The 26,255-nt window shown below is 41.2% G+C and overlaps 4 protein-coding genes across 15 annotated transcripts in view; 1 reads left to right on the top strand and 3 right to left on the bottom strand.

The window, feature by feature from the left end:
- The window catches only part of LOC105690049 (dual specificity calcium/calmodulin-dependent 3',5'-cyclic nucleotide phosphodiesterase 1), a 130,156-nt gene that overhangs the window by 78,699 nt on the left and 25,202 nt on the right, over positions 1-26,255 (top strand). The window lies entirely within an intron of this gene.
- On the bottom strand, positions 6,315-10,089 carry LOC105690087 (alpha-glucosidase-like). Its single transcript, XM_012407613.4, has 8 exons — positions 9,870-10,089; positions 9,580-9,767; positions 9,232-9,507; positions 8,581-8,826; positions 8,307-8,492; positions 7,743-7,995; positions 7,080-7,431; positions 6,315-7,002 (listed from the first exon to the last, which is right to left on the bottom strand). The coding sequence occupies exons 1-8, from the start codon at positions 10,072-10,074 to the stop codon at positions 6,861-6,863; spliced, it is 1,848 nt and encodes a 615-aa protein (XP_012263036.2). The 5' UTR covers positions 10,075-10,089; the 3' UTR covers positions 6,315-6,860.
- LOC105690088 (alpha-glucosidase-like) lies at positions 10,548-14,060 on the bottom strand. Its single transcript, XM_012407614.4, has 9 exons — positions 13,901-14,060; positions 13,643-13,810; positions 12,804-13,138; positions 12,595-12,720; positions 12,094-12,519; positions 11,744-11,999; positions 11,475-11,670; positions 11,267-11,407; positions 10,548-11,138 (listed from the first exon to the last, which is right to left on the bottom strand). Exons 2-9 carry the CDS (start codon positions 13,803-13,805, stop codon positions 11,006-11,008), a joined length of 1,776 nt encoding a protein of 591 aa, XP_012263037.2. The 5' UTR covers positions 13,806-13,810; positions 13,901-14,060; the 3' UTR covers positions 10,548-11,005.
- On the bottom strand, positions 14,736-18,311 carry LOC105690089 (alpha-glucosidase-like). Its single transcript, XM_012407615.4, has 8 exons — positions 17,766-18,311; positions 16,986-17,320; positions 16,787-16,912; positions 16,280-16,708; positions 15,950-16,205; positions 15,687-15,882; positions 15,437-15,577; positions 14,736-15,285 (listed from the first exon to the last, which is right to left on the bottom strand). Exons 1-8 carry the CDS (start codon positions 17,920-17,922, stop codon positions 15,153-15,155), a joined length of 1,773 nt encoding a protein of 590 aa, XP_012263038.2. The 5' UTR covers positions 17,923-18,311; the 3' UTR covers positions 14,736-15,152.

The raw sequence follows: 26,255 nt of genomic DNA on the forward strand, positions 1-26,255 counted from the left end.
CAGCGCGTAAAAATACAAACCGGACGAGCGAAGGGATTTCGGGATCATTCGATAATAATTTGAAAAATCTCTGATGCTGTAGACCGTCGCTATGGATCAGCGCGAAAGGTATTTCGTATAGAATGCTACTTTTTTCCAAATTACACGACTTGACTGATCCTCGTGTCAAATAATCGCGGAGAGAGAGAGAGAGAATATATTTGAAGTCAACTAGACGTATGATAAGATAAATTGAAAATTCCTCGTTTCAATTTTCTTTTTCTTTTTTTTTCTTCTCTCTTTCGGGTGGTTCAAGTTATTTGAGTTCTATTTTTTTTCAATTTCAAGTCTCACCCCGAAAATCAATACGTTTTTACGGGGGACAGAAGGAGAAAAGAAAATCTTCTAATCGGTCAACATGTAGATATATTCAAAGCTCACTCGAGATTTGAATAAAATTTTTTTTTTCTCTAGCAACAAGTTTTTTTATGTTAACAGGACAACGTTGTCGAAGTTCCGATGATACTTTATTTTTCCACGCGTCCCCTGTATCCGTCTGTTATCCGTGGTAACCAAATAACATAAAAAAAAAAAGGTACCTATAATCCGTAGGTTGCGAGCTATCGAAATATAAAGCTATAGGTACTCGTCGAAAGCAATCCTGAGGGACGCTGTTTCTGTTTCCTCGCTACGCTGCAAGGATACCGCATCAGAGGCAAGCTCTGAGCAAGCAATACGGTTGACTTAGTTGGGTCGGGGCATCACTTAAGTTGAAGCTTTATTAGACCCAGTCTCGGTATGAGATTGCCAGTATCTCGAAGCACCCCCTTCAACCTTTTCCCTTTCCCCTTCGCACACTTTTCCCTCTATCCTTCGCACTCTATACTTATATATTATACCTTTTTCCCCCTTATTTATTTCCCCTCGAAGCGAAAAGTGTTGCGCGAAATTATCTCACCTCTTGATAATGAAACAAGAGTGTACGGCGATAGAGTCTCGTGCAATACATGTTACAGGGTGTCTGAGAAAAATAAAAAATAACAACAACATTATTATTAATAATAATAATAATAGTGATCGCGGCGAGAAGCGATCGGGGCATAGCGGGAACGCCGAAGGAAATAAAAAAGTTATCGGGATTTCATCACTCGTTCTCTCCCGTTGCTATTGACAAATAATTAAAATCCGTTACAGGCTGTCCGACAAAAGAATTAGAAAAAAAAAAGAAAGAAAAAAAAAACAGTTAAAAAGTAATAGAGCTAAAAATAAAAATCCTCGGGAAGAATATGGAAAACTGTGAATTTCGACGACGGAATACCATTTTTGAATCGATAACATTTTTTATCGACCAGGCGTAGAAGTTTTTTTTTTTTTTTTTTTTTTTTTTTTTCTTGAGATACAGAAATCGTACCAGTGGTTGTGTTTTCTCGAAATTTTAAAATCGAAATAGTCGAAGGATGATGGAACGGAAAAAATATTTTTGAAAAACTGTCTAGTTTCGCGTAAATAAGGAAATGTACTCGCAATAATATAGGATAGGCTTATCAATTTCGCGTCGCTCGAGGGTTCTCGTGTTATTTTCGCGTCGTTATACCGACGACGAGGCTGATGGGGGGCGGGTATTGTGGATAGGTGAAATCGGAAGAGGAACGCGTTTGGAACTTACGCAATTAATGAGAGAAATCAGAACAGCGATGAGAGCAGCGGCTTCGTTCAAAAGATTTCCGCAGCTCGCGGACAAAAGACCCGCCTCTCTTTTGTTAGTCATCCCGCTTGTTTTTGTTGAATCTTGTTCAGAGTTATTCGGGCGATAAAAAAGGGGTGGAATTCGACTGTTTACAGATATAACATTACGGCGTATACTTTTCGATTACCGATAGTTTCGTCGACGGAGAAAATAACTCAAACCGATCACCTATTTATATGTACAGTACGTTCTAATAGGAATTGTCATATTCTATTCAACATACGTCAATTGAATCGTATCGACGATGAATCGTTCGCCGGTTGACGTTTTTCATCGCTATTATTGATCGAGGAAGAAAATTCCTCTTTACTCACAATCGGTAAAATTATTATCGCTTTTTTTTTCTCCTCTCATTAATACTCTCTCGTTTCAAAAAAAAAAAAGATGAGGAAAATACAATTCCCAACCGCATCGTATCGATTCAAAATTTTTACAACCGATACACTCATAGGTATGCAAAATCAGTAGGATCAAGTTGACGGTGTACATATGTATATAAACGAAATGATTTAGGAGGGTGTCAAAATAAATACCGAATATATAATTACGTGGGGTAAAAGCGCGCTGTGCAAGCATCCGGAGTGTATTTTTACGGATGAAAAAGTTCGTCCCCTTTTTTTTTTGTTTCTTTTTGCTTTTTTTTTTTGGGTGTATTTGTACGAATATCGAGAGGGTTGGAGCGAAGCTCGTTGATATAATTAAGTCGGAAATGTTTCGAGGGCGAGAACGATTATTGAGTTTCGGATGTGTTTCTGGTTGACAAAATCATGCGGTGACTTGAAATTTGCTGGAAAAATTATCCTCGTCGTCGATATACTATACCGCGGTGCAAAATTTTCTATCCATGCACCCGACGGGAGATGAAGTGGAATTAATACAACAGGGGCGGGGTAACACTTGCGAGAAACGTGAACTCACGGCCGGAAAAGAAAAGGGGAAAAAGGTGGAGAAATTGAGTTTTGGGCCTGATTTTAAATTTGAAACCCCCCTCCAAGGAAAATGTGTATTATAAATATGTAATACATAGGATCCTCCCCGCGCGTATTTCCCGAGGGACTTTATACACATACATGTATTCGCAGGTATGTGTGTATATATAGCTGTTTTATAAACCTATTTTCGTATATCTATACGGTATATATACTTGATCCCTTGAACTCGACTCTCCGTAGTCTCTGTTTACAGAGGACTGCCTTGAAACGACCCTTACGCATTTGTCTCCGACTGTAGATGATATTACGTATTACATCGCCTCGCTACCTGTGAATTGAAAATTGAAATTCGAATACTACTTTACCGAATATCACCAAACTGATGAACTCTTCTTCCTTCTCCATTTGTGATTACTTTTTTTTCTATCTTCGATGATTTTTCCCATTATTAGGTGATTTCACTTCAGCAACCGCTTTCCCCGTTTCTAATAACTCCTTCAATAATTATCGAGAGAACAATTCTTAAGAACTAACGAGCACCCTCTCGACTTATGGCTTCATTATCATATGCGGGGTGTCTCATGTCAAATTTACCGGGTTCTTGACCCTTACTGATTTTCGCTCTCTTTCCTGTTTCAAATTTTCGTCTTTAATTATGACACGTTGATTTCGTTTTTCGATTACATTTGGCAAGACAACATTTCAATTTTTGATGAGCATATTTTTGTCGGACTGAGGACGCGGCCGTCGTACCTAACCCTTATAAACTTGCGAGCGATACAAATTTTCTCTTTGAAGAGGTTCATTCGTGTAATGAAAACGTTTTTTAACGATGTTTTATATCGCTCTTTGTACCAGGAGATTGAAAATTTGCAATTAAAAAATACACAATTTCGCGATTGTGGGGTAAAATTTTTCAGCAAATTTGTTTCTCACTTTCAAATTTCGAATTCGTTTCTGGCGTAATTTTTGCTCGTTTCTTCTTATCAAAATCAAAAACGCGTTTTTCAAGGGCTGGAGGAGTGAAGGGTCGAATTACGGGATAATTTCTAATGGTTGAATTTTGGAGGTTTCGAAATCTGTGGAAGCCGAAGTAAAGCTCTAAATACTATGAGTGAAATTCAGCCAACCCTATCAGTGTATGGTATACATGCTTCGTTATCCCATTCCATCCCAACCCATCCCATCCCTTACTTTCACCGTTAATCCTCCTGCGATTAGTTTCTGTGCGCAGAATTAATAATTCACTACGTCCTGTTGCATTTATGATTAAAGCTCGCGCGTAATTCCGTCGCGTCGAGATTCCTTCGGAATATACAAATTTCTTACTCTCTGTAACCGAGTTCACATGATTAATATAACTAAGTGCAGTTAACGCCTTGCGACCGACTCAAAAAACGAGACCAAAAAAAAAAAAAAATTCTTTAATCGTCCCCCTGAATCGTCCTACACTATCCGCACACATTTTCTTTTTGTTTCCGATTTTATCTCGTATATATGTATGTATTTTTTTATTTGACAAAAAAATTCCGAGCTTCCGTTTATCAGTGGCTGATGCTCTTTTCTTATTCTCCGGAGCAGCTGCCGTGCTCGGTAAGATCCTTATCTCGGTGACGAATCGCGTGCCAGGAACGTGCGCTCGTTTTACCAGGCACAAAAGTCAGTAGAGGAAGGAACGGGGGCGAGAGGAGGAAGTAAAAAGATTACCCGATAATACATTTAATACGACGACAAATAACAGGGTTGTAATAATTTGTCACGCCATAAACGAGAAAAAAAGGGGGGGCGGGGGGTGAAACGGGAAAAAGAAAATTGAGAGAACGAAAAACCGACGCATAATGCATATATAAGTATGAACGAAAAATTGATCGAATGAGAAAATCATGGCGGGGAAAATTTTTGTCACTCTCTCCGGCGAAATCTGTTCGATGTCTAATCTGAATTGAATTGATACGGGATTTTTTAAAAATGCAGTCTCGTTGTAACGCAAGACACACGTAACGCACAGTATCTGCACTTCGTGCTTATGTTCTGGCCGGGAGAATCCCAGGGGGTATTATTTTTTATTATTTCTCTTTTCTTCTCCCTCTGCTCTTCCATTTCTTCCGCGGAGAAGGACGAATATATCGAGCAGATGAAATTATATACTGATTCGATAAAATTACTCACCAACGTCACGACGACGACATCCCGCTGCAACCTAGATCACGTGATCTTCACCATGATTCTATACATATATATATGTATAGAAGATGAAAAACAAAACGGAAAATTAAACGCCTTTCGTAATTACAGCGAATTCGATTCATTTATTTTCTATTTATAAGCGACTATTGCAATTTTCCAACAGGGGGATGAATAGCGTAATGTGTCGTCTGAAATATACGTCCAAATTAGAAGGGGGCTCGATTCTAATTCTTTTCTAATCAAAGCATTCATTATCTCGCAAAAGTCGAAGAAATAAAATCAGGAGATTCAAAACGTCTTCATTTTTCTTCGTTCGAGTAACCAACGCCCAATAAAAAAAACTTGGAAAATCCTTCTGAAGTCCTTACGCTGGTTTCTCGCAGCGATAAAAAAAAAAAAAAACCTGCACATATATATTATGTATAGCCGGAGGGATGATGGGAGGTACATGTGAATAAAACCGGAAAGTAGGAATCGTTATCCTGCAGAGTAGAAATTTTCTCCGCGTATTCCGCAGATTCTAGCCCCATTCTATCGAGCGTGTATATACCTAGTATGTATGTAGTACTTGTACGTATATACTTACCCATTATACCTATACATGCGCCTAAACACTACCGAGCCACCGCGCTGTTTCGATTCCTTTCGATACGTGCGTCGATTGCATTATATATTTATATGCAGCAAGGAGTGGCTTATACAGCCGGAAAGCTTAACCGTACAGGTATATAAGCAAAACAGAACTGCCTTTGCTCATAAGTCCCCGTACGCGTACGTACAAATAAGGCTAAGGGAACCTTGCAAAACGAAGTAAGTGACGGTCGAATTCTGAGTCAGGAAGAATAACTTTGCTCCTCGAATTCTCACGGGGCTCCGAATCCTTCTGAGATGTTCAAGAAGGGGAGTGAAAAAGCAAAAAAAAAAGAGAAATGGAAATGGAAAATATAAATTTATACAAGCTCCACAACGTGTTCGTTTTCTCTTTTGATTCCTCTTTTTCCTTCTTTTCACTTCATGCTCGTTCAACTTTAGTTTCGTAATAAAAAGCTCGCCGTTGTACTTTTCGGAAAAAAAAAAATAAATAAATAAAAATAGATCGTTTATTATATTCATATCATATTTGTCAAAATATTTCAACGCGTCGTGTGAAATATTAAAATTGAATTTTTTTTACATTTTTATATCGGTAGATGTGGGAAGTTTCCGAAGGACTAAAAAATGAATGGAAAAACGTTTCTGTATAATTTAGGAACCACACTGCTTATATATAAGTTCCCATTTAGTTGGAATGAGATACGAGGAATCCGTGACAAAAAAAAAAAAAAAAAAAACAAAAAAAGAAACAGAAGAAAAATTGTAGATCCTTTTCCCGCCGCAGAAGTATAGCAGCCGGCTGAACCATATGTATAATATGGTGGTTAAGTTATGTGAAAAGTTGCCCCTTAGGCTTTGCAGAAACTTTGGTCATATTGACGCATATTATTACATATATTTGGGTCGGTATACATACATATGTATACGCAAGTATATACTTTACTCAAAAAGTTTTCAAATTAAAAATTTTGCGGTATTTTCGATATTGAATTTCTGATCGCGACGAGGAATATTTGTACCCTCCCGCCGTTACACGTGTACACAAATTTAGAGTTATCTCTCGTCTTTTGTATCTTGATACAATTTACATTAACGATTATAAATAAATATTTGTATGCGAAGAAGAATTTACAAATTAAATTAAGTACATAATACGAAGAGTTTAAATAGTTTCTATATAAGTTGAATAAGCTCAAGCCGTGCGTGTAATAATGTTTTCAGATGAAAATCGGAAAAACAAAAAATCAAAAAAAATCGTTTGGACGTACGTTCAATTAAATGACAATAATTCGAATGTGTGTGTAATATGTACAAAAATAATGAATATTTGATAATTTTACAAATTCATATCACTCGTGCTTTTTTTTTTCTTTTTTTTCTTCCTTCGGATGAAATGAAAATAAACTACGCCATTTTGTATATTACGTGACGATATATTTGAAGATTAGCGGTAGAATGGCGAGGACAATACTGGCGGTTATTTGAGCAGCTCCACTTTCGGAAGTGACGACGATCGAAGCTCTGGCTGGTAAGACGACGTTCGTTTTATCTTGAATTTCCACCCTGATGGAAATTAAATTATACGGATCAATTACACTCGATACGAAGGTCATGAATTTTCAAAAGTACGAAAAACTCACTCAGCTACCACCGGATAACCGATGCTCGTCGTGTAGAATTTGACTGTCTCCGAATCTCCGACGATCTGGGAGGAAATCAAGTCCACCGTCGTTTGGGCGTTCCTGAAGTTTATCAGGAGTACAACTCGCTGAGTTTTTCCATTCTCCTCGAGGGTACGGGAAACGGAGAGAGCGTTTCCCGCGAGGTCCTTGACGTCGTGCGTACCGTATCGAAGGACGGGACTCTGTCTCAGTTTGGTCAATTTTTGATAGACCTTGTAATGCGAGGTCGCGGCGGACTTTTGCGTCGCTAAATTCAAAGTGATATAGTTCGGATTCACGGGGAGCCAGGTGTTGCTATTTTTTGAAAAACCTGCGGAGAAACGAGATGAAAATTTTTTTTTCTTTTTCTTTCAACACGTATAACGCGTCTGTATGAATTTTCTGCAATTCGTAACGTCGAAAAATGAGTTACGATTTATCGCGCGCGTATCAAAGTTTCATGCGAGGATTTTCTTCCCTCGATCTTCCACGCCTAATACATCGAGAAGTAAAACCTGTCTCTGCTAAATTTTTTCGAATAAATTCGGGTGCTTAGCAACGAATAAAAAAAAAAAAAAAAAAAAGAAAAAGAAAAAGGGAGAGAAAAAGAGAAGCTGGGAATTTCCCTTAAATTCGTCCTACCGGCGCTCGTCGTCGTGTCCCACTGGAACGGTGATCTGTTGGGATCACGAGTGTGTGCTTCGTAGCGAGTGGGATCAGTATTACAGGCCTGAGGGTCCTGCGTATTTTCCCAGGACACCCACGTGTCGGTCATCCCGATTTCTTCGCCGTTGTAGGTCACCGCTACACCGGGCAAAATCATCGCCAACATCGTCATCTGATCGGCACGGTTGGGAAAACGCGTAGCCGTACGACTGCGATCGTGGTTACCCATCTGCGACAAAAACGATAATTGCTCTTATTCGTAACGACGCTCGGCCGAGACTACTCGCGAAATATTTTCAACCGTCGATTTGTTTGTAGGACAGAAAATCGAAGTTGGATAAATCGAGGGGGGAAAACCCGGAGAAAGCCCCGGGATTTCCTAACGGACTCGAAAGGTGAGAAAAAGTTGAAAATTGGAAAAGCTACATTTTCGATGAGTTGGGAAAATAGTCGAAAGTTGTTGGGTCCCCGCGGGGAAAAATAGTCCCGAGGGAACAAAGTGTTGGAAAATTTTTCGATCACGCGATTTATGAAACTTACAACCCAGTTGGCGACCGCATTTTCCGGCATATTGTTCACCCAGGAATCGACGGTATTTTTAAAATCGGCGGGGGTCGAATCGCTCGATATTTCCATGATGAACTTGAAGTTGAACGGTATGTGGGAACCGACGTCGTAGTATTTCAACGTACTGGTTAAATTTGTGTACGCCTCGGTCATCAGAATCTACATTATATTTCAAAGGAATTAATTTATTTGGGTGAAAGAGAATTTGTCCACTCTACCGATTCATAGTAAAACGATTCCCGATCACCTTCTCATCCGAATTGGCCTGATCCGCGTATTCGTCCAGCAGAGTTCTCCAGCTTTGCATTATTTCATAGGTCAAGGGCTGGTCCTTGGTGTATATGTGATTCAGATAAGGATAGTCGTTCGGATTTATTCCAGTGACGTCGTCGCTGATCGGTTCGTCGGTCAGGTCGGACACTTCGACCAGATGCGGCACCGCGTCTACTCTGAAACCGTCGACACCTTTGGCGAGCCAAAATCTAAGAACGTTCTGGAAGGGGAGTAACGATTTTAAATTGAGAAATTTTCTCGGCCGAGTAAAATGAAAAATTGGATTTAAAAATTCAATTGTTATACGACCATTAAGAGTTTAGATTGCGCGGCGGTTACTTAGCAATGGTGGAAAATCGTAAGGGAGGGGGGGAAATTTATAAAATGGTATGAGGTTCATTAAAAGTGAACACAGAAGCTGGTTGAACAAGAAAAGCCCCAGCCAGTTCACCAACTTTGGCAAAGTCCCATTGAACTTTGGGGAGGCAGCTCGAGAGGTAGGAAAGGGAAATGAAGACAAGAGGGAAGAAATGCTTTCTGGCGTATATAACGTTGAAAAGATTTGCTTTTTGAATTGTTCCCCGCGGGTACGAAGATTGGACGAATTCCGAGGGAATTAACCGACCTTCATCTCCTCCTGTACTCCGGTGCTGCGGTAGTTCAGATCGGGCTGCTGTTTCGCGAATTGATGGAAATACCATTGACCCCGCTGTTCGTTGTACGTCCACGCGGGGCCGGAAAATACGCTGATCCAATTGTTCGGGGGCAACAGGGTCCCGTCTTCGCGGACGCTACCGTTCTGCCACACGTAATAATCCTCGTAAGGAGACTCGCGGTTCACGCTCTTCGCGAACCATTCGTGATCGTCCGCCGAGTGGTTCGGCACAAAGTCCAATATCACCTAGGGGGCAGCAACCGGATAGATTCGCACTGGAAAGTGACGTGAATTTTTTTTTCTCGATTCCGAACTCACTTTCAGGCCCAATTGTTTGGCTCTCGCGGTGAGTGCCTCGAAATCGGAGATAGTCCCGAAGGTCGGATCGATTTCGCGAAAGTTGGAAATGTCGTAGCCAAAATCGACCATGGGGCTCGCGTAGATCGGGGACAGCCATATGGCGCCGATGCCGGCGTCAACGAAATGCTCGAGCTTCGAGGTGATACCTTAAATTGTGGTCGGTTAAAAACTTTTTAGCGAATATTTTTCGCGAACGTCGATAGGGTTTTTGTTTAGCGAATCTGAATTAGTCGGAAGAACTTTCTTGCCTTTCAGATCGCCGATTCCGTCTCCGTCGGCGTCCATGAAACTCCGAGGGTAAATTTGGTAAAATACCGTGTCTTTCCACCATCCCACGTTGTTGATTGTCCCGGACACACGACCGCCCAGAAATAAATGCAAAAGCAGAAACGGCAAACTGCGGGCGATCAGTCGCGCCATGATTAGTTTCTGGACTGCTCCGCCCTTTGGCATTGCATGATATTTATACGCTATGACAGTTCGATAACAGAAATTGAAAAATTTCAGATAGTTATTGCTTTTTCAATTTCTTGAGCATTGATTGTCGCCGAGGTGATAATAACGCAGCGATAAACCGCACGAGTACGGTAGAATTGTTATCACGGACATGCAGTTGCAGAAAGAAGGAAAGAAAAAAAAACTAAAACGAAAAGATTCATCGTTGATATCGAAGGATGGTTTTGTAGAAAAAAAAAAAAGAAGAAAAAAAAAAAAAATTACTTCGTTAGCGCTAGCCAGAATTGTAGTCCGTTTGCGTATAATTTGTATTCGATTTGCGGAAAGTAAAAGGAATAACGCAAACGCTGACCATGCGGTATAGAAAAATTATTACGTGACGTTGGTTAATTTATCTTTTTGTTCGATGCAATTGTACGAAGTCTGATTGAAATAGAATAACGAATATCTACATACGTACATATGCAAAATATTTTTTCCATCAAAGAATTTATTACGCTACGATACAGTGACAATGGAAAATTACTCGAACGTTATCTAATGTAACTTATCTTATTGCGCGAAGTTATATGCAGTTATGACACATGGACATTTCGTGATTACGTAACATTGAGATGGATTCGGATAAAGATTTTTTAATCGTCGAGCTGTTGAGAATTGGCATCATTTGTCGCTTGCATCATTACGGCGGTACAAACAATATCTACTGTACGAGTTAGCGAATATGCAGGTCTTCCGATACGTCGATCGATACTGAATACTCGTTACTTCGCTCCGCCGCTCGAAACGCGTCAGCGGAGTAATTTCTAACGATATAAACCCTTAATCCATGCGACCACCTTCTTAATCTATTCGATGTGATGTGTGATAGTCGAGATACAACGATAAAATTGAGTTACAATGATTAATCTATCGGGGTGTTGAGATACTAGTAACGGAAATAAGCCAAGAGCACGGTAATCAGCGTCAAGACCAAACTTGATGTGAGGGCGTCGGCACCGCTGCGCAGTACGAGACCGGCCATTCCCGAAATTTCGAAGCTGCTCTTCGACACCTCCGTCCTGTGGAAATGATCGATCAGAGTGGTCGTTAGCAACGGACGATTTACCTCGTTCGAAAACACGCCACGTCAAAGAAGTCAAATCCCTTGGCAATGGAGAGCAAGGACGAATTACGTTCGATTGCTTACCCGGCGGTCAACGACGAATGGATACTCGCTATCGACACCGTCAGAGTATCGGGAAGACCCGAAAACGCGTTCAGGCTAATTTTCTCCGTCCGGTTGACCATGTTCGCCACGACGATCACTTCGCCAGATCCCTCCAGTTCCCTGAAAGTCGAAAGACGAAAATTCAGTTGCTACGATATCAGACGAATAAGCTTCGTGATATTCTGACCTGGAGAAAGCCAAAACGTTCTTATTGAGCAGCTTCACGTTCACCGTTCCGTGTTGAATGACGGCCTCTTTTTTCAATTTGAGAATGGCTTGATAGACCTTGAAATGAGAAACGTCCGCCTCCTTTTGAGCAGCCAGATTCAGTGTCCTGTAATTGTCGTTTACGGGTAACCACGTTTTATCGGTGGTGGAAAATCCTGACAACGATAAAAAACATCGAATTGAGCGCATTTCCGAAGGAGGGTCCGTGTTTCGAAAAAATTGACTCACCGGCCGCGGTTGTGGCGTCCCATTGCATAGGAGTTCTCGCCGGGTCTCGAGAGTAATCTTCGAAAGTTTCCGGCGTCGCGCCACATCCCTGTGGATCCTGGGTGTCGTTCCACGATATCCATCGATCTTCCATGCCGATTTCTTCACCGTAGTACGTGACTCCGACTCCGGGTAGCAAATGATTCACCATGTTCAATGCATCAACAAGTTCGGGAACAAATCTACTAGCCACGCGATTCTTGTCGTGATTTCCAATCTAGAATTATTATGCGACGATTGAAAATTAGATCGAAGGTATCTATTGTATACCAAATTGATGGAAAAATCACAGTTAAGACATGTCTACTGACCACCCAGTTCGGCGTGCTTTGCGGAGGCAGATTGTCAAGCCAATTGTCTATGACCTTTTGTTTAATGTCCAACGCTGTGGCGGATTCGTCGATATTTTCAATAAAACCGAAATTGAAGCTGAACTGCGCCCCGATTTCGTGGAACCTCATAGTGCATGATATATTGGTGTAAGCTTCTATCATCATGATCCTCGTTGAGTTACTTCGGTCAGAATAATCTTTCAAAACTTGCACCCACTGGCCGACCATGTCGTAAACCTCTTCCAAATTCGTAGTGTAATCATGCACCGTGTAACTGTAGTTTGTCGGGATATCTGTCAACCCCGATAAGGGTTCGTCGATTAAACTTTCAATTTCGAACAGATGAGGAACGGCGTCCACGCGGAATCCATCGGTACCTCTGTCCATCCAGTAGACGAAAACGTCCTGAAAATAAAAAAAGTCTTCGCGTTTCAGGACCTGCGATATTTTCTCTGCGGTGTCACGAACGAGGCGGCGTACCTTTATCTCCTGAACGAGATGCTCGTTTCGGTAATTGAGATCCGGTTGTTTCGGATCAAACTGATGGAGATACCAGGCCTGCCTTTCGTCGCGCCAGGTCCAAGCGGGGCCACCGAAAACGCTCACCTGACCAACAATCAAAATCTGTAGAATCGATCCTCGCTCCGACGATTGATACGATTTGCGCGATGGACGATGATTTTATTTACCCAGTTATTGGGACGAACGCGTTCCCCATTTACCACCGTGCCAGGGTGCCAAGTGTAGAAGTCCGCGTAGGGAGTTTCATTTCTCAAGCTCCTTTGGAACCACTCGTGTTCGTCCGACGAATGATTTGGCACGAGGTCCATGAGGACTTTGAGTCCAAGATCGTGAGCGGTCCTCACCAGTTGGTCGAAGTCGTCCAACGTACCGAAGATAGGGTCGATATTTCTGAAGTCTGCTATGTCGTATCCGAAATCTGCCATCGGACTTTTGTAAATGGGAGACAACCAAAAGGCGTCGACTCCGGCATCGACCAAGTGGTGGAGTCTGCTCGTGATCCCTGTGTTGAGCGGGTTGAACGCATTTGGTAAATATCCATAGTTTTTATAGCGACTTTTACTGGGATACTTTTTTCGGACGACGTGGGTGGCACGCCGAGAAATCAGGAAACACGGAATTTCACGCGGAATCGCCGCGTAGAGCAAAAGATATTTATTTTTTGTCGGTATACAAACATCGGAAACTAGCGATGTGTGGCTTGATATATAGTCACTTTCGGTTACGTAAATACTACATTCCGTGAATATTATTTCTGGCTGTTATGCGCCGTCAAGTTCAATTTTCTGATAGAAATTTTACCGTGGTGCGCTTGAAAAATTGCCGAACGTGCATCATGACGAAAAATTACATTTATAATCTCGCTGAGTTTAGGGCGATCTATTCAGATATCAGGGCGATATCAGGGTGATCGGTACCAGGCTGCGAATGAAAAAACTATCAAAATCTGGTGCGAACGCGACATTTCCCAATTCGGTTCGTTTCTTTCGAACATTAAAAATCTTACCCTTCAGATCTCCGACTCCGTCGCCGTTGCTGTCTTGGTAACTTCTTGGATATATTTGATACAAGGTCATCCTTTCCCACCAGTCCAATTGACGATGTTGAGCGTCAATCGAACCGCAACCGATGAGAGCCATCAACACTCCGAAAACCAGAATTCCTTTCATCCTGGCTATAATGGAACACCAATGATTACGTTCAGCGCGCATCCGGTATGTTAGGTCGAAAAATTTGAAATCGAGCTAGTCAACGCGCTTCTTACCTTTGATTTCGATAGTTGATTAAAAATGACCCTCTCGTAATTTAAATCGAATGACAAAAATGTTAATTCAACGAATTCAACCGGAATAACTTGGGAGGCCTTTACCGAATGGGATCCCTGAAACCTCGTCCTAGGTCGGACTGGTATGTGAATCGGGACTGAAGTGTGCCGCCTATATATAAACGCTGAAACTCCGTATACGTATGTTTGGTCATTATCAGATTTTCGATGTGTCAAATTATCACCGATGATGTTTTCATTCTTTTTTTTTTTTTTTTATCTACCATAATTCTAATAATAATGACCAATGGCCGGATCGTGTTCGGTCACACTTAGACCCCGAATTATCTTCTCCCCACCCACTTTTTTAGTACGGTACGAAAACTTCGACACACGAATCCAACGTTCCTTTGAACCGCGAGAAAATAATGAATTACTGATTAGCTAAATTATTCATTAGCGACTCGTTGAAAGTTCACATGAAAATTTCATCGATGAGGTATCGGTTATAAGGTAGTACCACTTCATCGTTTTGAATCAATTTAACGATATACTCAATTTCGACCAGTTCTGTGACCAGTTGAGTTTCGACAGACGAACCAATATCAATTGAGATCTCATCATGCGATAGTTGGTATTGATCTTATTAACAATGTCAACAAATCTTATAAAAAACTATTTCTTACCGGACCAAAAACAAATGCGTTTTCATCTCAATAATGGTATCCCATGGCATTCGAGGTTCTTGTCTATGATTTTTACTATCAGGTATGAAGTGTTGAACAGATTTACATAATCAGGCTGGATCGATAATCGCCGGACTATGCAATAGATATTGTCGAGTAATTAGGTAGATTTATTTCAAAAAATTACATCACTTTTTCAACACATTGCTGCGTATAGAATCGACTTTTCTAATTTTATCCTAATTGTAAGTGACTTATCCTATTGCTGCACGTACGTCTATAACATTTTCTTCTTATCGGCGATATTTGATTGTTACATAACAGATAACTTTCGGACGATTGATGCAATTTAATTCGTATCTCGGACCAACAAAATCCTAATCCGAGAGATCAACAGCGAAGAGGTATGGGGTTCAATCGCTAATCGCTTTTTCCACAATACCCGAAGTCGTATCACTCAGTCGTTGAGCTGTGAAGGTGCTTAATTCTTAATGTATTTCACACGCCTCGCGATAACGTGAGAATACGATAAGATGAAGTCAGTATTTTATTCAGAGTATAAATCACTAGTGCCGGAGGTAAGCCTGCAGTATCATGAAACAAACGAGGACCAAACTGGAGGTGAAGGTGGTGGCATCGCTGCGCAAAACAAGTCCAGCCATTCCCGAAACTTGAAAGCTGCTTTTTGATACCTTGGCGCTGTCGGAAGATGTAATTCCAAATGTAATTAGCCATGAGAGATTCATCACAATCGCTAGACACGTGTAACAGCCGTCGGAATGAGATTCCGAGATAAGTTGCATTCGCATTCTCGACGACCATCGATCGTAAAATAGGTTCAATCACTCACCCAGCGGTCAACGACGAGTGGACACTCGCTGTATACACGGTAAGAGTATCGGGAAGACCCGAAAAATCGTCAAGGCTGACGTCCACCGTTTCGTCGGCTAGGTTCGCTACGACGACGATGGGCTCAGATCCGATCAATTCTCTGAAAAGGAGAACAAAAGTCTCGTGAGGTTGTGAGCAATTGATGCCAATGGTTGACGAATGGAGACATTGATCAGGAAGGCCGATGATCGATTTCATAGTTTGCCAACCTGGTGTAAGCTAAGACGCTACCGCCGATCACTTTTGCGTCAACGGATCCATATTTTGCGACATCCTCCTGCCTGAGGGTGGTGAGTGCCTGATACACTTTGTAATGGGAAACTTCAGCCTGTTTCTGAGCCGCTAGATTGAGAGTCTGGTAATTGTCGTGCACAGGTAGCCACGTGTTACTAGTAGTCGAAAATCCTGACGATCAATAAAAACGGAATCAGATGAATTTATCGGGAGCTGGTTTTCGATGATTTTCGCTCACCAGCTGCAACCGTCGCATCCCATTGGAAGGGCGCTCGCACCGGATCTCTCGAGACCGAGGCATAATTTTCTTCCCCGGCCCCGCAGCCCTGTGGATCCTTCGTGTCTTCCCAAGACATCCATCGATCTTCCATGCCGATTTCCTCGCCGTAGTAAGTAACTGAGACTCCCGGTAGAAGGAGACTCATCATGTTCATAGCATCCACGCGCTTTGAACCGAACCTGGTCGCTACACGGCTGTTGTCGTGATTTCCGATCTGTAAGGAAATCACATTCACCTCGTTCGCTGTCGATGATTTTTCATCTTCCCGGATGATCGAACGGTACCTACCACCCAATTTGAAGTTGCGTCTTCGGGGACGTTCTGCAGCCAATCGTCCAAGACTTTCACCTTGATGTCATTGGCCGTGGATTGACCGTTGACGTTCGAAACGAATCCAAAATTGAATGGAAAATGAGCACCGTAACTGTAGTACTTCATGGTGAATGTCACATTGCAGTAGGCCTCCATCATCATGATCCTCGTGACGTTGTCAGTTCGGAGGGCGTATTCGTCGAGGAGTTTTCGCCATTGGGACACCATGTCGTACGATTCTTCTATGTCCTTTGTGGCGTGTTTCATAGTGTAACCGTAATTCTTCGGGTCGTTCGTTTCTCCGGAAAGAGGTTCGTTCGGAAAACCGTCGGCCTCGAAGAGGTGAGGAATGGCGTCTACTCGGAATCCGTCGACTCCTTTGTCCAACCAGAACACTATAGCGTCCTGAAAAATCAACCCTACGGTGTTTTCTTCTCGGTTTCTTTCGACTTACTTTATCCGTGGAAATTTCCACCGTCTTACCTTCATCTCCTGAACCAAATTCGGATCACGAAAATTGAGATCCGGCTGCTGAACCGCAAACTGATGCAAGTACCAAGCTTGTCTCTCTTCTACGTAAGTCCAAGCCGGCCCGGAAAATACGCTTACCTAAATTCAAAGTTCCTGTTCGGTGCTGTTGCGTTCAATGTTCGTAGGAAACATTTAATTATTGAAAACTCACCCAGTTGTTCGGAGGAACTCGCGTTCCGTTCACAACCGATCCTTCGCGCCAGACGTAATAATTCGCGTATTTACCCTCCCCTTTGACACTTTTTTTGAACCATTCGTGTTCTGTGGACGAGTGATTGGGTACGAAATCGAGAATAACTTTGATGTTCAGTTTTTTCGCTGCTTTCACGAGATTTTCGAAATCGGACATCGTGCCGAAAATGGGATCGATTTCGGTGAAGTTGGCAATGTCGTAACCGAAGTCGATCATCGGACTTGTGAAAATTGGTGACAACCAGAACGCGTTGATTCCTGCATCCTTGAAGTGCTCGAGTTTGCTCTGGATTCCTAAATTTGATGAAATAAATCAACGATGTACTTTATATGTACTTAAAATTGAGTAACAAAGGTTACACAGGAATCAGATTACACAAGTGGCTTATCCAAATAGAATTTTTCAATTAAATCCACTCGGCCACGTCTCAAAGCTTCTTCGCCATGATCTAGGCACCTTGTTGACGTGAATTACTCATATCCGTTGATGCAGCATGAGCTAATTGTATTTATCTATCAACGAATGAGCGACTTGTCGCACTAATTGCATGATTCTTACGTAACGTATAACGACTGTACAGCGAACAACAAGACCCGCGCTATAAATAAACGACCTTCTCAAGGATGCTCGGTTTCTGGGAATTCGAGGAAGATGAATAACCGAATCAAAAAATCGACGATCATTCATTCGTCGCGGTCGATTGAAAATTCGAACAGTATACTTGTGATGCGGTCTCACCTTTAATGTCTCCTACGCCATCGCCGTCACTGTCTTTAAAACTTCTAGGATATACTTGATACAATGCCATGTTTTGCCACCAGTCCGATTCCGCGTCGATGAAAACGGACAAATTGCAGACTATACCGAACAGTCCAAAAAGCAGAACACCCCTCATCGTTTCGCCGTTACAATCTTCCAATAACTCATCAGACGTTACTCTCCCGAGCAATTGTTTGCCTCATCTACGGATGTGGCTATTGAAACCAGTAGCCTCGTACGCTTTGTTATTTACCATTCCGTCCACTTAAAAAAATTTCCGAGATAATAAAATATTTATCCAATGCGAGGAGGTAGAAAAATGATGCTATTAATCCTGGATTACGTTGTAGCTTAGAGATATGTCGATAACGTTTCACGACGACGTGAGCCGATCGTCACGGATCCGATCTGATCATCCGTTACATAATTCCGCAAACAGGGAAACACCGGCGCGAGTGAGGGAAAATACCCGATAGGAAAGAAGAAAATTCAACGATAAAAGTAGTTGGGCCGCGCCTCGAACCGTCGACCAAACGCACGCGGAATGTACTGCGGACCGCACTCGGCGTGCCGGTTTATCCTCGGATTCTCTCATCGTACGTATGCAACAATTACACGTACGAGTGTGAGACTTTTCAACACCTTCTCGAGTTGGAACGACCTGCATTTCTCAGACATCGATCTTTTTTTTTTTTTCAGTCAACTTACCGCGCTACACGCGTCTTTAGAAAATAGGCAAAAAGGAAGGGACCCCGGGTCCAGACGTCGATGATGTTTCACGTCACGGAGCGAAAAGTCGGGTTATACAAACCCACTTCACCTGGACCACAGCTCTTTTTTTGATACGGGAACACGCCACGGGCTTCTTTTTTTCTGGACTTACCGAGGTTCCATGTATACATGTATTATGTTTGTAGAGGATGCTTTTAGATGTTCCTTTCCATCACCACCGCTACCCACCACCCCTACCCCTTACCGTCGCCCTCTTGGAAAAGGATTGGCAGCGAAATTGGCTCGGGCGAGGTGTTTTCTACGCGAAATAAATCTAGTGCCGAAGGTCCTATCCTGTTCACCGGTTCGCTAGATTCTTTCCCGTTCGGTGAATGGAATTTGTTGTCACCGTACCCTTATTCTCGTATAGCTTTTATATTTTCGACGGACGTCGTTCACCCCCCCCAGTATTTTTACGTAGTGTCCGGTGTCTTTTACCATTTTTGTTCATCGTCTTCCTTTCGTTTACTCAAATTGCGCTGGATTAGTTGGCTTTCGTGCTTCGAAAGTTTCCGTAATAACAGATAACTGCAGTTGACGTAGTTTGGAAAAGAACTTCCACTTCGTACCCGCATTAATGTCATTTCAATAGAGAAGTAACGGACGCGGAAAGGGAAAATTAATATCTGTACAGAAGCAGGAGGAAGACCACTTTTCCTTTCATTTGAGTAAACTTGCGGAAACGAATGGAATGTTCTTTGCGTTGAAGTGACAATCACCCCTTCCGATATAATTGATTTTCTGATTAATTGAAATTCAACGAGGTCTGCAAATTTAAATATCATCTCTCTCGAATTACCGTATCCAATACCTATCTTCTTGTATACGATTTTTCGACGATAAGAATTTTTTAAATCAATTAGGTCGGTGAAGAAATTTAGATGACGCGATTGGTCATCGTGTCTATCGAGAAATAAAATCACTTCGCCTTATTTCCATTAGCAAATAATTCGATAGTTCAATTTTCCAGCTGATTACAAATCAGATTTTCGGACACGTGACCTACTTCACATTATAGATTATTATTCTAAAAATACACTCGCGATTTTCGGTCACAGAATTTTCAACAATATTCGCGCTCAGATTCCGTAAAAATAGTATCCTAGAAACGGGCTGACTATCATAATTAAGGCAAAAAAAAAAAAAAAACAAAGATTCGAATCATTCCGAAGCTAGAAGACCGAAAAACGGAGATCGTTGATTCTCCAAAAGATTTCAGAATTGTAAAATTATCGAAACAAATTTGACCTAAATCTTTGCAAGTATTATAATTACGCGTTGAAAAGGTGGCGGGGGGGATTTTTTTTTTTTCAGCTGATATAACAATCGCTAATTTGTGGCCATCATAAAGATTGGCTACCGAAAGAAATTTATGGTCCATAATCGACGGAAAATTGATCGCGCGCGCACGTATGTACAAGTTACATATCGTTCGAACTGCAAAATCATGGTATAACGTTTTTAAAACTTATTCTTGACATACTTTTTATGTAACAGCAAGCGTATAGGTACCGATTCTCATCGGTACTTCTCGTATCGATTATGTAATAAATGAAAAACACGATCGCTTCGCGATATATATATTATAAGTGGTTTTATCACTGCCAATCTACGAGTTATTATAAGCTGTATTTGTCCGTTGTGTTCACAGCGCAAGCGTAATCTTATTATTCGAGGTGCTGATTCTAATCTTACTCTTAGCTGTTCAAATCCGATTGGTCCTCGGATGACTCTTTTCTTTTGTTTTTTGATTCTTCTTCTCTTCGTTTATTGGTACAGTAATATTTTCCTATGCAACTGACGGTGTCTTACAGGTTTTTTAGATTTTATTCTCCCTGTTATACACATCGCATATAACATGACTCCAAGTTGTTCTGGATGAAATTTGAAAAGTTTTTTTTGCAACGTCTCTTATTTCAAAGATAATGAGTCTAGTGATTCGAAAAAAATGTAATTCATTGGTTTATAAAGTTTATAAAGTTCTCGAAAAAGCTCGGAGCTTTTCAGACCGATCAGCGGTGGCGTGTAATTGAAATTAACGCTAAAAAATTATCGATATGCTAACAATTACACACGCGACCGATGTATTGGTCACGTTGCGTAGAATTCGGGATTTATATAGATTATTATCTACACATTTCCAAATATCCTTTTATTATTCCGTATAATTCCTTGGACGAGTCCAACGATAACGTGAAATTATATGGCATATATAGTAACCAACGATCGATAATGTTTATCGTCAATACACTAATATACGTGCGATGCGGGGTATTAATTAGCATGATTATTATCTATCAATTATTCCCATAACACAACAATTATCGCTAGATTAATTGGTTTTCATTATTATACACGTATAGGTATGTATATATATATGCGAGTTACCGATTCGCTCAATTCGAGCGTTAAAAAGCACCAAACTCTTCGTAACTCAATTGCAACGCAACAATTTTTGAAACTCGGTGTCGAAATATTTTTTCCATATGAAAAAATCGAATCGGTACGCGCTTACAGTGTACCGCATAAGAGGAAATATTTATGCGGAATTGAAACACCCAAGAACCGCTAGAATAAAGCATCGATCGCTGCCGATGGTTTACGTACGTATGCATATTTACAACGCACAGTTATATATACATATCAAGTTTTTCCGTCTGACTTGTACCGGGGGAAACTACTGGTGCGAAAATTTCTATATATTCTGAAGTGAAATCACTCTGGCATATTGCCAGCTGCGCAAATAAAGAACTAAACCTTCAGACTCGCTGGAATTTACTGCATCTATGCTCTCCGCGAGACGCCTAGTACAGTAGATATACATAAAGTATACATCTAAAATGTATGCGTATGTACGTAATATTAGTTCGAAACGTTTCGAAAATTGAAAGTAAATAATATCTATATTTTTATCAACTGCAGGCGTCAAGCCAACTTCGATTCCGATTCGTCGTCTCTCGCTTCTATTGTTTCTTCGCCGTTTACTTTATCGCTGTTTTCTCTCTCGCTTCTTCATCTTTTTTTCTGAAATATTGCCGAAAACTCTCCGTTGAAAATCTTCGATAATTGGCCTCTGATATTCGGCTATACAACGCTTTCGGGTTACATTATATTTTCACATTAGGTTCGCGGGTCTTGGGGGTGCGGGGGAAAATGGGAATCCCCTTCGTAGGGATCGACTGCGTCAGTTGTGACGCAATTTTCCGGGCAGTTACCCGTTCAATTGCCCCGCTACTGTTGTGGGCGGTCCATTTGATCCGAAGCCTTGTTGACCGCTAACGGTGCATCAAATCGACGATCACCTCGTAAAGGGTCAACTATTTCAGGCGATTCGTTTCTCCGTCATTTGTTGTGTCGCGTATGGGTATGTATACGTACGTATACGTACGGTACGAGGATGTATTACGCAATTTTGGATCACGTTCGTCACAGAAATATTCGAAAGGTTCGAAATCAGGTTTGCGGTAACAACGTTACCGGGGGTTGTATATACCCGCCTCTATTTCACAAATTGGAGGAGAAATGAAACCAGAAATTGTAACGACGATATCAGAGGGTCTCTGTATGTGTGGTATAATAATAGGAAAAACGGGAAGAAAGGAAATCTTGAGATTTTTTTCTCGCTATTCTTTCGAGGATATCCGCCCGTCGCGTAAAATAGAAATAACTGCCGAATACGTCCGACACGTAAAATGAAGAGATAAAAAACATTACCTTTTCTTCGCTTTTTCTTTTCTTTTCTTTTTTTTCTCTTTCGGTTTTTCATGTGTATGTGACCGAAGAACTGACGCTCTGGCGTATATTTTTTCTCTTTTGAAAAAAAAAGATAATTATTTAATTACATTTCAGTTCTTGACAATTTTTACAAATTGATATGAGATGAAAGTTCGTCTTCGCAGTAAGCGACGTTATAATCCAATAAAATCTGAACTATGATCTTCCGCCGTAATATAAATTCCAAGTTCACATTGATATTATATAATTGTTTATTGCACAAAGAGAAAGATCAAATTTAACGTTGAATGAAATTCACGATGGTATGAGTTTAATTTCTCTCAGACTGCAATTAAATGCATAAAGTTCCCGACATAACTCAACCGAAATGCAATGATTCGTACAATATAAGCGACTCATCGAGATGAAATTTCATTGCACACCATTAATCCAATCCCCGCACTGGCATTTTATTACACTTGAGAAAAAAAAAAAACGCAAAATTGTTTGAAATTTAAAAGAAAGCAACGTCAAAAAAATAACATACATCAAGGCCATGCATGCATCTATATTCTTCATTACAAATAACGGATGAAGACTGCGGGCGATAAAAAAAAAAAAAAAGTAAACCCTCCGTTAGCTCAACCCAATTAGCAATTAGGTTAAAAATTTCACGAAATTGATTAAAAAATGGTAAATAACCCGCGGAATACGGCATGTACGCAGCTGCAAGAGGGATTTTTAATTCCCAGCACATATAGCCACCGTGTATCACTGAGTAACCAATTTGATAACCAAATACCTAGGGGTACATGTGCGGTTTTTTTCAAATTTTTCCCTCTCACCGCGAACTCAAAATTTTTCGTACTCGAGATCGGAGTGATTAATGCAAAGTTCTTTTTTTTTTACCGACTTCTAATTAGCGTAATTATTCCCAGATTTCATCTGCTCGTTCATCTAACATTCATCTACCTGTTGCTGAATATACGGGTAATTCGAATAAGTTGAACCAGTCGGAAGAGGGAAAAAGAAAAAAAAATATACAGCAATGTTGATCAAACTTGATTGTTTTTTTTTTTTTCTTCCTAAATAACACAAATTACGGCAACAAGTTCCGTCAAAAAAACTGCAGCTTCGCATCATTCCGTTGACCAAAAAATCACTTTCGTCGCTCAGACTTCGCATCGAACATATTTGTTTCGAGATCATACATCGAACCATAATCTCAATCTCTGCGGACGTAGGTGCGGGGGGAACGGGGGGGGGGGGGGGGGGGGGGGGGGGGGGGGGGGGAACGGGGGTAGTTTCATCCCCCTTTCTACTGCTCTTTCCGTTCGCTCTTCTGTTTTGCTTTCTTCTTGCCTCGAGCGATACGTCGCGTATGTTTTTCAGTCACGTATATTCACTGCGTATTTTCCTCTAGGCTGCGGTGTATCCAGGTACGTATATACGTATACTTTGGTCTTTCAGTGCTCGGGGTGTCGGGATTATCGCACCACCGACGATATATCGGTGGCTGCCGAGAATCGGAAGGACGTAACCCACGAAAAATTAAGGATTACGTCCGGAGTGATGCTCCTTAGCGAATCGAAAGACTCCCTAGCGCGGCTGTCTAGTTTCCCCACTTGAAAAAATAAACGACTTCAGCTAGAAACTTGTTTCGAGAGGACGTGCAGGTCGCTCGGTTTTTAAAGTGAGAATCTCGAGGAGCGTTGAAAATATAAAGAAATTTCAAGAGAATTCCGAAGACTCGATTCCCCGGATGATTGTAATTTTACGATTGATCCTCTCTGGCTACAAAATTCTCGTTACCTACCTCCGCTTGCCTCGGGTCATTCCGACCCGCCAACAAATCGATGATTTTCCAACCGCTCGAGGGTCGTTAGCGGCAGGATACTCGAGTCCTTTATTATTCTGAAATCGTAAGCTTGAATCGAAAGCTTCGCGAAAACGTGGGTAGTATATAGCTGGGTACCGGCTGCTGACTTTAGCTGGAAGAGAAAAAAAAAAAAAAAAAAAAAAGAAAAGAAAAGCGAATCTCGTATTCGCCGAAAAATTTATTGGTATTAGATACTTATACCTCCCACTACCCCGTGTAATCGTCGATCTTTGATCACCTTGATCAACGGCTGCCGATCCCTCGGGGGTCCATTTCTATTTTTCACATTTTATTTTTCCTCTCTCCTCACTTTGACCCTTGAAAATCGAATCCTCCGCATCTCTCCCTCACTTTTCTCACAGCCTAACTTATCATGCGTAACCACCGCGCGCTCATTTGTTTCATGTTTACTCTATGATCCGATCATTATCCTCCATTTTTTTTTCAACGATCATTATTATAACGTGCGGATAGCCGTGAGGAGAGCTCCATCCTTTGATTCCGTTTAGGATGAAAAAAAAGAATTTTCCGCGATAAGGAGATTTCTCCGCCCGAATCATTTTCGTTAATTGTTTTTTTAATTGTTTTGTTCTCGTTCTTATCGGTTCGGGTTCAACTCGCGAGAGGGAGGAGAGCCCGGCTTATGATCGCAAGTGTTGAGAATCCATTTGTACGTTGGCCTGACCTTTGTTTTTGCAGGGGGTAATATACAGCTGTATACGGTATAAGATTACGTGCTATGAGTAAGTACGGGGTATATCGAGAACGGAGAAATTGTCGAAAACCGGGCGGAAGAGAGAAAAGGGATGACGAAATATATAGGTAAGAAGGTATAAGAGCAAATTGAAGGAACGGCGAGGATGCGGGATATACTTTTCGTCAGATCGCTGGTCCCTGAGGAATTTTATCCACGCTTTATCCAGTTTGTGCACTTTCTTTGGCGATTTTTTAGGTTTTCTTCCCTTTTTCTTTCCTTTTTTCTAGTTTCGTTTTATCTCGTTCCGGCTATCACGCGACCTACGCAGGTCTCTCTCGTGGCAAGTTTTATCGGAAATTTTTGCGAAAAACAACGTCGATTTCGTTATCTGGTTGAGGGTAATAGAGATTTTCGAACGAAGAACCTTCTCAAGCGAATCATTCCTGCAGATCTGTCCTTTTCACAACTACTATACCCTTTCCAGTGAACAAAAAATCGGGGGATCAAATCAAGCCTTTCAATTGTTTTTGTCTCCGATTTGAGGGTCGTTTCTCATTCGACGCAAGGTTATTGAAGAAGATTTACAGTTGGGAAAATAAATAAATGAATAAAGCAATTCCAATCGGCGAATCTCGTGAAATTGAAGGAGGAAAAATAGATTATTTCTCAAAACCTGCAGTTCATGGGAAAAAACAATCCGCTGCACACAAAAAAAAAAAAAAACAATTGTAGAAACATCCGTCGGAGACGCAAGAGTAATTCACATCTGTGATGTATACATACTGTATAAATGAAATCGAACGTAGATTACCTGGATTATGGAAATAAGGCGAACCCATAATGATAATAATTATTAACTCAAAGTCATCGAAGATGCGAATGGCGTTAGAATCTCGTTACAAAGTTGCCTTGATTGAGCCAGTGTCCCTTGATTTTCGTCTCACATTCGAACGGCATATCGAATGCAACTTACCGTATCATCATGTACGGGGTGGATAAAAAATCAGCGGCCAATATCGAGATGAGAATATATCAAGCAGAATCCATCAAGGAATTGGAATTTCGATTCCTGACCCAAGTTCCTCGGCCCTCGAGTCATTTAATTTGTAATAAAATTCGCTTCGGTATAGCGAATGAATCTGACGCTGACCATCCAACTTCTCGGCTTTTATCTTCTCCGAACTATAACATGTGCGTCAAAAAAAGCTCGCTTCTTTCTCTTCTTCCATTCTCCTTCGTTTCTTTTCCACTCCGCACGCGTATACCGGACCTCTTTCATTACTTTACGTTAACGAGTGGGCTCCGTTTCGGAACCTCATAGACTTCCCTGTTAGCCCTTACCTTTTTTCCCTCCTCCTCCTTCTTTTTTTTTTTTTTCGCTTTCCACTCCTTCTTATTTTTATATTTT

Source organism: Athalia rosae, chromosome 3 (genome assembly GCF_917208135.1).
Source record: "Athalia rosae chromosome 3, iyAthRosa1.1, whole genome shotgun sequence".
Lineage (NCBI taxonomy): Eukaryota > Metazoa > Arthropoda > Insecta > Hymenoptera > Athaliidae > Athalia > Athalia rosae.